At 47.5% G+C, this 12,385-nt stretch overlaps 1 protein-coding gene across 1 annotated transcript in view; it reads right to left on the reverse strand.

Moving 5' to 3' along the window:
• Positions 1-12,385, reverse strand: part of LOC139268211 (leucine-rich repeat-containing protein 75B-like) — an 81,425-nt gene that overhangs the window by 44,319 nt on the left and 24,721 nt on the right. The window contains exon 2 of the mRNA XM_070886260.1: positions 10,835-10,963. Within this exon, the coding sequence (XP_070742361.1) occupies positions 10,835-10,963 (129 nt within the window). The remainder of the gene's footprint in view (positions 1-10,834; positions 10,964-12,385) is intronic.

The raw sequence follows: 12,385 nt of genomic DNA on the forward strand, positions 1-12,385 counted from the left end.
TCCACAATGCCAGCATGGTGCTGCTTGATTGGCCCCCCTCAGCGGACTCTGAGTTCCAGGATCCCGAGGTCCGTGCTCTCTGCCTCAGGCAGAGCCACGTTCTGCAGTTTTGTCCGTGGTGGGCGCTATCCTGTGGACAGTGCCTGCCGGGTTCGAGACTGTGTGGATCATTTGCTTGGTGCTGCAAGTCGAGGTCATACATGCCCGGCTGATGGCGATGGCCTTTGTCAGAGTGACTGTGGGTTCCGTGGCTAGCAGCTTGTGAAGGAGGTCCTCGTGGCCAATCCCCATAACAAAAACGTCTCGCAGCGCCTCGTCAAGGTGTGCCCCAAAATCACACGGCGACGCGAGTCTCCTGAGGTCCGCAGCATATTTGGTGACATCCTGGCCCTCGGGTCTGCAGTGATGGTAAAATTTGTATCTGGCCGTGAGGATATTCTCTTTTGGTTTCAACTGGTCACGAATGAGTTCAGTCAGCTCCTCGTATGACTTGTTCCTGGCGCTCCCGGGTGCCAGCAAATACCTGACGAGACAGTAAACCTCATCTCCACAACCGGAGAGCAATATCGCCTTACGCTTATCTCTGTGCTTTCGTGTTCTCCGTCAGATCGTTTGCTGTGAAGTAGTACTCGAGCCTTTCCGTAAAGGCCTCCCAATCATTGCCCACCGTAAAATCCTTTAGCAAGCCCAGAGTAGCCATGGTTGCGTGGAATTTGTCCGCTTCCTCGTCGCCAATGTGATGTATGTAGCACACAAATCACTGACTCCACACGGTCTGGTGTTGATCTAACTGCTGTGACCTTGGTCCTTTATTGAACAGCTCCAGCGTGCTCCACAGGTGTGTTCGGCAGCCTTTTATAGTGCCTCGTGCAGTTACTTTCAGGTCTCCCACCACAGCGCCCTCTGTGGTGCACCATTGTACTTATCATACATTTACTGTACCAGAGCAATACACAACAAGTTCCACAGACACTGACTCTCCCTGGGGTGCAGTTCATGACTCTCCCTGGGGTACAGATCCTGAAGGTGCTGACTCTCCCCGGGGTACAGTTCCACAGGCACTGACTCTCCCCGGGGTACAGTTCCACACGCACTGACTCTCCCTGGGGTACAGATCCTGAAGGTGCTGACTCTCCCCGGGGTACAGTTCCACAGGCACTGACTCTCCCTGAGGTACAGATTCTGAAGGTGCTGACTCTCCCCGGGTTAGAGTTCCGGACTCTCCCTGGGGTACAGTTAGCATTCATAGAATCATACGAGTGGGCATAGTTTTAAGGTGGTTAGTGGAGGGTTCAGAGAGGATTTGAGGGGGGGCTTCTTTATGCAGAGGGCTGTGGGGATCTGGAATTCGCTGCCTGGGAGAGTGGTGGATGCAGAAACCCTCACCTCATTTAAAAGATGGTATCGAACCATCTAGGGCACTTGAAGTGCCGTAACCTGCAGGGTTATGGACCTAGAGCTGGTAATTGGGATTAGACTGGATGACCTCTTGTTGACCGGCGCAGATATAATGGTAAGCACTGCAGGGAACAGAATACAGCCAGGGTGATCTCCTGGACTAGTTTCGATCGCCTGGATGGGTCAGAGAGGAATTTTCCCAGACTTTTTCTCCCTAAATTGGCCTGGGTTTTTGTCTGGTTTGTGCCTCTCCCAGGAGATCACATGGCTCCGGTTGGGGTAGAGTGTAGAATGTTTCATTGTAAGCGGTGTCACAGTTGTGTGGGGCGGACTGGTTGGGCTGGGTACTCTTTGCCTTTCCATCATTGTTCATAGGTTTATATGTAACCTTCAGGGCTGCTGACCGAGGGCCGTGCGGCTCTTTGTCGGTCGGCGCGGACATGATGGGCTGAAATGGCCTCCTTCTGCGCTGTAATTTCTGTGTTTCTATAGAAATTTACAGCACGGAAGGAGGCCATTTCAACCAATCGTGTCCGCACTGGCCGACAAAGAGCTATCCAGCCTAATCCCACTTTCCAGCTCTTGGTCCGTAGCCCTGTAGGTTACGGCACTTCAGGTGCACATCCAAGTATTTTTAAAATGTGGTGAGGGTTTCTGCCTCTACCGCCCTTTCAGGCAGTGAGTTCCAGGCCCCCACAACCCTCTGGGTGAAGACATTTCCCCTCAAATCCCCTCTAAACCTCCCAATTACTTTAAATCTATGCCACCTGGTTGATGATCACTCTGTCAAGGGAAACAGGTCCGTCCTATCCACTTTATCTAGGCCCCTCAAAATTTTATACATCTCAATCAGCCTCCTCTGTTCCAAAAATAACAACCCCAGCCTATCCAATCTTTCCTCATAGCTAATACTCTCCAGGCAACATCCTCGTAAATCTCCTCTGCACCCTCTCTAGTGCAATCACATCTTTCCTGTAATGTGGTGACCAGAACTGCATGCAGTACTCCAGCTGTGGCCTCACCATTGTTTTGTACAGTTCAAGCATAACCTCCCTGCTCTTGTATTCTATGCCTCAGCTAAAAAAGGCAAGCATTCCGTATGCCTTCTTAACCACCTTATCCATCTGGCCTGCTACCTTCAGGGATCTGTAGACCTGCACTCCAAGGTCCATCTGTCCTCTACACTTCTCAGTGTCCTACCATTTAATGTGTATTCCCTTGCCTTGTTAGCCCTCCCCAAATGCATTGTCTCTCACTTCTCTGGATTGAATAGCATTTGTCACTGTTCTGCCCACCTGACCAGTACATTGATATCTTCCTGCAGTCTACAGCTTTCTTCTTCATTATCAACCACACAGCCGATTTTTGTATCATTTGCAAACTTCTTAACCATACCCTGCTGCATTCAAGTCCAGATCATTGATGTACATCACAAAAAGCAAGGGATCCAGTACTGAACCCTGTGAACCCCACTGGAAACATCCTTCCAGTCACAAAAATACCCTTAAACCATTACCCTTTGCTTCCTGCCTCTGAGCCAATTTTGGATCCGACTTGCCATTTTGCCTTGGATCCAATGGACTTTTACTTTTGTGACCAGTCTGCCATGTAGAAAGAACCTTATCAAAAGTCTTGCTAAAGTCCATATACATTACATCATATGCACTGCCCTCATTGACCCTCCTGGTTACCTCCTCAAAAAATTGAATCAAGTTAGTCAGACACAACCTTCCCTTAACAAATCCATGCTGACTGTCCTTGATTAATCCGTGTCTTTCTAAATGAAGATTTATCCTGTCCCTCAGTTTTTTCCAATAATTTCCCCACCACTGAGGTTAGACTGACTGGCCTGTAATTACTCGGTGTATCCCTTTCTCCCTTTTTAAACAAAGGCAAATCATCTTCGACTAACATGACACTTCTTTGATGAAGCAACAGAGAAGGTTAATGTATATAATGGACTTTCAAAAGCATTTGATAAATTATCACATAATAGACTTGTTCGCAAAATTGAAACTCATGGGATTGGGGGAAGTTGCTGCGTGGATACATCATTGGCTAAGAAACAGAAATCAGAGAGTAGTGATGAGCAGCTGTTTTTCAGACTGGAGGAAAGTATACAATGGTGTTTCCCAAGGGTCAGTTTTGGGATCACTGCTTTTTTTGATCTTTATTAATGACCTAGACTTGGGTATATAGGGCATAATTTGAAAGTTTGCAGCTGACACGAAACTCAGAAATGCAGTGAACAGTGTGGAAATAAGCAACAACCTCCAGGAGGATGCAGACAGAAGACAGACTGGTTAAATGGGCAGACACAAGGCAGATTAAATTTTACACAAAGAACTGTGAAAAGATGCATTTTGGTAGGAAGAATGAGGAGAGGCAATGATTTGCCTTTAAAAAATCTGTGTTGGCCTTCATTTATTAACCCATATTTCCACATGCAAACTCAATTTTCCCCATATTATTGTCTCAAAGTTCCCCCCCACCCCCCTCCCCCGACATTGGGCTGAACTGGCCTGTAGTTGCCGGGTTTATCCTGCCCCTTTTTTTAAACAGTTGTCTTAACTGAACACACTAGTCTCCAGAATGCTTATTGTATTACACACGCACTCTGTCTGTGCAGCAGAGCTGGTCTCCAGTTAGTCTTGGGTAATCCTTGCCACTGGATCAAGACCTAGCTCAGTCAAGCTCGTGTGGTGGCCGGTGTGCAACGGTCAACCCACGTTAAAAAAATCCAAGCACAGGCATCTTTCACCCTCACGATGTAGTTCGGGACCTGGAATATTAGGCCCTTCATTGAAACACCTGTCAACTCATCCCTTTCTGGCGCGGAAGCAAGTCATCCTCGCTTCGAGGGACCACCTATGATGATGATGATGATGATGATTTAAACAAAGGTATCACGTCAGCAGTGCTCCAATCCTCCGGCACCACACCTGTGGCCAGAGAGGACTGGAAAATGATGGTCAGAGTCTCTGCTATTTCCCCTTTTGCTTCTCTTAACAGCCTGGAATATATTTCATCCGGGCCTGGGGATTTATCCACTTTCAAAGCTGCTAAACCCTTTAATACTTCCTCTCTCACTATGGTTATTTCATCTAATATTTCACACTCCTTCTCTTTGATTGCAGTGTCTGCATCGCCCCTCTCTTTTGTGAAAGAAGACGCAAAGTATTAATTAAGAACCATACCCACGTCTTCCGCCTCCACACACACATTACCTCTATGGTCTCTAATAGGCCCTATCCTTTCTTTAGTTATCCTCTTGCTCTTAATGTATTTATAAAATATCTTCGGGTTTTCCGTGATTTTACTTGTCAAAATGTTTTCATGCTCTCTCTTTCCTTTCCCAATGTCCTTTTTAATTTCACCCCGACACTTCCTTACCTCCTCTCGGCTTTCTGCAGTATTGATCCCTTGGTATCTGTCATAAGCCTCCCTTTTTTCTTTATTAAGCAAGCGCGCACAAGGTGGGCAGAGAAAAAGTTTCAAGGACATCCTCAAAGCCTCCTTGACAAAATGCATCATCCCCAGCGACACCGGGGAGTCCCTGGCCAAAGACCGCCCAAGGTGGAGAAGGTGCATCCGGGAAGGCGCTGAGCACCTTGAATCTTGTCACCGAAAGCGTGCAGAAATCAAGCGCAGGCAGCAGAAGTAGCGTGCGGAAAACCAGACTCCCCACCCACCCTTTCTTTCAACGACTGACTGTCCCACCTGTGACAGAGACTGTAATTCCCGTATTGGACTGTTCAGACACCTAAGAACTCACTTTTAGAGTGGAAGCAAGTCTTCCTCGATTTCGAGGGACTGTCGATGATTTTTTCTTTATCCTACCCTGTATGTCGCTTGACATCCAGGGGGCTCTAGGTTTGTTAGTCCCACCCTTTTTCTTTAAAGGAACATACCTGCTCTTAACCCTCAGGATCTCCTCTTTCAATGCCTCCCACTGCTCTGACACTGATTTACCTTTAAGTATCTGTTTGGCTAAATCACATCCCAGCTTGGTAAAATTGGCTTTTGTCCCAATTGAGAACTTTTATTCCTGGTCTATCTTTGTCCTTTTCCATAACTACCTTAAATCTAACTGAATTATGATCACTAGCACCAAAATGCTCTCTCACTGATACCCCTTCCACCTGCCCAGCTTCATTCCCTAAAACTAAGTCCAGAACTGCCCCCTCCCTTGTTGGGCTTGCTACGTACTGGCTTAAAAATTTCTCCCGTAAGCAGTTTAGGAATTCTGCTCCCTCTATACCATTCACATTAACTCTATCCCAGTTAATATTGGGGTAGTTGAAATCCCCTACTATTACTGCCTTAATGGGTACAATTCCTGAGGGAGCGCCGCACTGTCGGAGGGTCAGCACTGTCGGAGGGTCAGCACTGAGGGAGCGCCGCACTGTCGGAGGGTCAGCACTGAGGGAGCGCCGCACTGTCAGAGGGTCAGCACTGAGGGAGCGCCGCACTGTCAGAGGGTCAGCACTGAGGGAGCGCCGCACTGTCGGAGGGTCAACACTGAGGGAGCGCCGCACTGTCGGAGGGGCAGCACTGAGGGAGCGCCGCACTGTCGGAGGGGCAGCACTGAGGGAGCGCCGCACTGCCCAAGGTGATGTTTGTCAGATGAGACGTTAAACCAGTTAATATTAGAGTAGTTGAAATCCCTCTCAGTTGGATGTAGAGAATCCCAGTCACTATTCGAAGAGGGGAGTTCTCCTGGTACCCGGGCAGTATTCTTCCCTCAACCAACATCACCAATAAGCTGATTAACTGGTCATTTAAGAACAGGAGAAATAGGAACAGGAACAGTCCATTTGGCCCTTCGAGCCTGCTCTGTTTATCTCATTGCTGTTGTGGGAGCTTGCTGTGCGCAAAATTGGCTGCTGTGTTTCCTACAATGCAACAGTGACTACACTTAATGCCCCTTCATCTCTCAGCCTGATGATTGGGGACATGAAAAATGTAAGTGTAAAGTTATAGAGAAAGCCCACTCAGCATTTCCGTGCGGGAACAAAATGTTCAGGTACTTTTGGAGCCAGAATTCTCAGGGGGGCTGTAAAACAAAACTCTAGTTCCCATATAACAGTCACCGCCTTCCAAATGTTGTTCAATGTGTGAAAAGCTTTGACGTAGTGATAAAGCTCGACAGAAATGAATTTCTTTTTTCAACGACCACGGCCTATTACCCAGAATGCACTGGAGCAAGCTCCAAAGCTGGCTGTCTCCATGGGTCACAGGTCAGAGCACACTCTGTAAACAAATTTCTGCAATGCATTCCCATCACACTGGGGTTGCGTTCCATTCCAAAGCATCTGGCCTTGGTGCTCAACAGCTTATTGGTGATGTTGGTTGAGGAAGGAATACTGCCCGGGTACCAGGATAACTCCCCTCTTCGAATAGTGACTGTGGGATTCTCTACATCCAACTGAGAGGGATTTCAACCACTCCAATATTAACTGGTTTAACATCTCACCTGACAACCACCACCTCGGGCAGTGCGGCACTCGCTCAGTACCGCCCCTCCGACAATGCAAAGCTCCCTCACTACTGCCCCTCCTACAATGCAGCACCCCCTCACTACTGCCCCTCCGACAATGCAGCACTCCCTCACGACTGCCCCTCCGACAATGCAGCACTCCCTCACTACTGCCCCTCCGACAATGCAGCACTCCCTCACTACTGCCCCTCTGACAGTGCAGCACTCCCTCACTACTGCCCCTCCGACAGTGCAGCACTCCCTCAGTACTGGTGGTGGTCAGGCATACACAGAAGGCTATATCTCACTCGATCACACCCCTGGGGACAGTGTGCAAGAGATACCACTGCACAGTCAGGTTTCCTCCCCTGAAGTCCACCTTCGAGCACCTGCGATACACGGTCACCCTAGTGAGGACGAGGGGTGAAGATGATGGATGTCAGCTTTGGGGACAAGGCACGTCAGCCCCATCCTTAGCAGCACGTCAGCATCAAATATTGTTGGTGGAGCCGGGGTCAGATATCGGGTAAAGATCTGTTCCATCAACATGCCTTAACCTCCATCCTTAGAGGACCAGTTCCTGCTGCGTCACTAATCTTTCCATTTACTCCACCTGTACCCACACATCATCATCATCATAGGCAGTCCCTCAAACGAGGATGACTTGCTTCCACGAGAGTTCACAGATGTTTCAATGAAGGACCCGATGTTCCAGTCCTGAACGCCAGTTGAGGGGGTGGAAGATGCCTGTGCGTAGATTTTTTTTAACGTGTGGTGACCATTGCACACCAGCCACTACACGGGTTTGACAGAGCTAGGCCTTTACCCAGTGGCAAGGGTTAACCAGGACAACCGGAGACCAGCTCTGTTGCACCGACCTAGTGCGCACACGTATCGCAGTGTGGGCTGGCCCGTGCTGTCCCTGGGCCCTCGCCTCTTCTGGGCCCCGTACCCTCATCTCGAGTGTGCACAGGACTGCTCTCTTACCAGGTGGGACAAAGAGGACCCCGTGACCCTGCTCTTTCTCAATGGGATCATCCTCACCCCTTCTTTCATAACCCATTAATACAGGCGGCCAAAGGCTGCTCTGGGAGCCGCTCCAGGGTCCCGTGTCCATCAAACACCTCAATGTGGACACAGAGGGGAGAAGTGGCCATGTCTCTCCTCACCAGCCGAGTGGGCTGTTCTGTACCCGCACAGATTGAGATTGGCAGGTCAGTGTTCAGCACCAGACAGGAGGCAACTTTGCCCAGTGGGCTCATGCTCTCAGAGCTGGGTTCAGAGAATTCCAAACACGACTCCTAAAGCCAGTGGACAGAAGGGACTTTCATCCCATCAGCAGGCTGTGAGGGGCCTGAGGCTAACGGGGGGGGGGGGGGGGGCGGGGGGGGTGGAGGGGAGGGCCTATATATGTAACATGTAACATATATTGCATACAATTCATAAAATCATCAAATATAATTATATATTTATCCAAATTTAACAACTAACAAAAATGAAAGCGATGTACATTAAACAACAGCACACAGTTCAGACAAAGACTGCTTTCTCCCTGGCCCACACTGTGGCAAAGTCGGGAATAATATCCAAATTTAAAGACCTGACAATTTCACTCTCAATGTTCAAAAGAGACAAAGCAGCAAGGTGCTCCTGATTCATGGTGGATCGCAAGACATTTTTTATCCTTGAGAAGAGGGAAGGAACATTCACCATGACAATCAGTGACCATTACAGCCATAATGCTGTTTCTGCATTTGGGAAGCACTCCATCACATTGGATCCAATGATTACACGGTACGTCCAAATAGACCCACTCTCAACCTCTTTCCTTTCTATATTTGAGAAGTTTGAAAGTTCAACAAAATTGGAGAAATTCTTTAGTAAAATCTACTAAATCATCTGGATATTTCTGAAATAAACATCCGATACCTTCACTGACTTGGGAGCTTGACAGATTATGCGAACAATTTGCCAGGTCACTAAAGGCCTGGTCAATATCGGCATAGGTCTCAATTCGATGTTCTAATGCACGCCTCAGTTTGAGATACATACTCTATTAAATACTTTTGACATTTGACTTTGACATCTACATTTCCACTTTCAAAAGATAAATGAAAATTCTTTGTCCTTCCGTGAGCATGCACAACAATCAAACCTGAGATTATTTATGCGTTTATCCTGTGAACAGTATACATAACTTTCCGGGTGAATTTTTGGGGGATATTTATACATGTTTCAAGATTGTCACAGAATTGTATACACACTTTGAGCCATAAGGACACAATATTTTGCACCTCTGAAGAAATAATTGTGCAGTTCTATGTGATGTTGCTTAACCAACCTTGCAACAAAGAGTTAGCGTTAATGATATAAAAATTAGAGCCTAAAGTCGAGGGCCTAAAAAATATGAGGGCCTAAAGCTACAGCTTTATTAGCCTCTGTGTTAATCCGGCAATGCCCATCAGCCCGGGCTGGGCTGGGACCCAGGTCACAGAGCTGGAAGGTCAGCACTCTAACGTACTTTCATTGTTCTCCCCACACAGAGAGGCATATCAATGGCATGTTACTGCACACTAATTATGGGATGTAGAAGGACAGCGTGTTAAAACTACCACACGTGTCCCCACAGACAGGACCTCTGGGTTAGATTTTGCGCAAGGTGTCTCCAGTGGACACGGCTTTCGATCAGTGCCCACTGCTTCGTTTCACAGCAGTGTCTCCAGTAGCGAGATGTTTGCTGTCCTACAAGCGGGTCCTTTACACACAGAAAATAGATGCAGGAGTAGGCCATTCGGCCCTTCGAGTCTGCACCGCCATTCAATGAGTTCATGGCTGAACATGTAACTTCAGTACCCCATTCCTGCTTTCACGCCATAGCCCTTGAACCCCCTAGTAGGAAGGACTTCATCTAACTTCTTTTTGAATATATTTAGTGAATTGGCCTCAACAACTTTCTGTGGTAGAGAATTCCACAGGTTCACCACTCTCTGGGTGAAGAAGTTTCTCCTCATCTCGGTCCTAAATGGCTTACCCCTTATCCTCAGACTGTGACCCCTGGTTCTGGACTTCCCCAACATTAGGAACATTCTTCCTGCATCTAACCTGTCTAAACCCGTCAGAATTTTAAACGTTTCTATGAGATCCCCTCTCATTCTTCTGAACTCCAGTGAATACAAGCCCAGTTGATCCAGTCTTTCTTGATATGTTAGTCCTGCCATCCCGGGAATCAGTCTGGAGAACCTTCGCTGCACTCCCTCATTAGCAAGAATGTCCTTCCTCAAGTTAGGAGACCAAAACTGTACACAATACTCGAGGTGTGGCCTCACCAAGGCCCTGTACAACTCTAGTAACACCTGTACTCAAATCCCCTCGCTATGAAGGCCAACATGCCATTTGCTTTCTTAACCGCCTGCTGTACCTGCATGCCAACCTTCAATGACTGATGTACCATGACACCCAGGTCTCGTTGCACCTCCCCTTTTCCTAATCTGTCACCATTCAGATAATAGTCTGTCTCTCTGTTTTTACCACCAAAGTGGATAACCTCACATTTATCCACATTATACTTCATCTGCCATGCATTTGCCTACTCACCTAACCTATCCAAGTCACTCTGCAGCTCACACTGCCACCCAACTTAGTGTCATCCGCAAATTTGGAGATACTACATTTAATCCCCTCGTCTAAATCATTAATGTACAATGTAAACAGCTGGGGTCCCAGCACAGAACCTTGTGGTACCCCACTAGTCACTGCCTGAAACCAGAGGTTTCAGCAGACAATCCAACACCACCAATATCATTGGACAGAGTGACACCAGCAGCATTGACTCATTGCTTTGTTTATTTTGCTCAGCAGCAACAATTTACATACCTCTCCTCTCCTCTCCCCCCAAACCAAAGCTGCAAGAAATCCCAGCATGCTCCGGGATTGCTATCGCCACACCCCATGACTCACCTTCTTGGGGCACTGGATGTCTCGGGCCAGGCTCATTAGCAAGTCGTGAGAAATGGGGTCCACCAGGTTCAGGAAGGCCGTGTGTTTGTAGAGAACATCGGTTAACGACGTGCCTTCCAAGCCCAGGTCCTACAGGAGAGAGAAGACAGCCAATTAGCAACTCGCAACACTGCCAATCCAGTCACACAGTGGTCACTGCTGAACCTTCGCTCTCCGAAATCTCAGCGCTCCTCTAATCCAGACCTCTTGCAAAATTCCAACTTCCTTCACACCACCTTTGGTGGCCGTGCCTTCAGCTGCCGTGGCCCCAAGCTCTGGAACTCCCTCCCTAAACCTCCCTGCCTCTCTACCTCTCTTTCCTCCTTTAAGACGCTCCTTAAGATTATGAAGGGGCTTGACAAGGTAGATGCAGAGAGGATATTTCCACTCATAGGGGAGGCTAGAACTAGAGGGCATAATCTTATAATAAGGGGACGCCCATTTAATACTGAGATGAGGAGGAATTTCTTCTCTCAGAGGGTTGTAAATCTGTGGAATTCGCTGCCTCAGAGAGCTGTGGAAATTGGGACATTCAATAAATTTAAGACAGAAATAGACAGTTTCTTAAACGATAAGGGGATAAGGGGTTATGGGGAGCGGGCGGGGAAGTGGAGCTGAGTCCATGATCGGATCAGCCATGATCGTATTAAATGGCGGAGCAGGCTCGAGGGGTCATATGGCCTTTTCCTGCTCCTATTTCTTATGTTCTTATGTTCTTAATACCTACCTCTTAGACCAAGCTTTTGGTTACCTGCCCTAATATCTTATGTGGCTTGTTTGATAACTCTCCTGTAAAAAGCCTTGGGATGTTTTAATATGTTAAGGGTACTATATAAATGCAAATTGTTGTTATTGACCAATCAAGACAGCAATTCCCGAATACAAGGGGGAATCTATCATGCACACACTGCCTGTCCATTTGGTGATCTTAGGGGAGCAATCTCCTGCCACAAGATGGTCAACGAAAATGTATTAAAAATCTTGCCCAAACAAGCAGAAATTATACTTAAATACAGTACAGAACAGAAGCAATGCACTGGATGTTGTTCAGTTATATAATTGTAGGGAAATGCCGAGGTTAGCTGAAAGGTGAGAGAACTATCTAGACCCCACTGTAAGCGGCCAGCTGATCCGTGTATTGTACACGTGAATTTGGTTTTGACGCATACTGTTCCCGTCAGCTCACTGTGGTATCCCTGGACCCAGAAACCACACTCGTCATCTCACTGACAGATCAATACGCTGGACCCAGAAGCACCTATTTTACGGCCAACACAAAAAAAACTAAACACAAAATACTGCAGATGCAATCTGAAATATAAAGCAGTTCTGACAAAGAGTCATCGACCTGAAACGTTAACTCGATTTCTTTCTCCACAGATGCTGCCTGACCTGCTGAGTATTTCCAGCATTCTCTGTTTTTATTTTACACGAAAAGAATAAAACCTCTCTGAAATGAACTATCGGTATGGTGCTGGAGATGGTCACTGCTGTCAGTGGAGTTGGGGAGGA

Source organism: Pristiophorus japonicus, chromosome 8, assembly GCF_044704955.1.
Source record: "Pristiophorus japonicus isolate sPriJap1 chromosome 8, sPriJap1.hap1, whole genome shotgun sequence".
Taxonomy (NCBI): Eukaryota; Metazoa; Chordata; class Chondrichthyes; family Pristiophoridae; genus Pristiophorus; species Pristiophorus japonicus.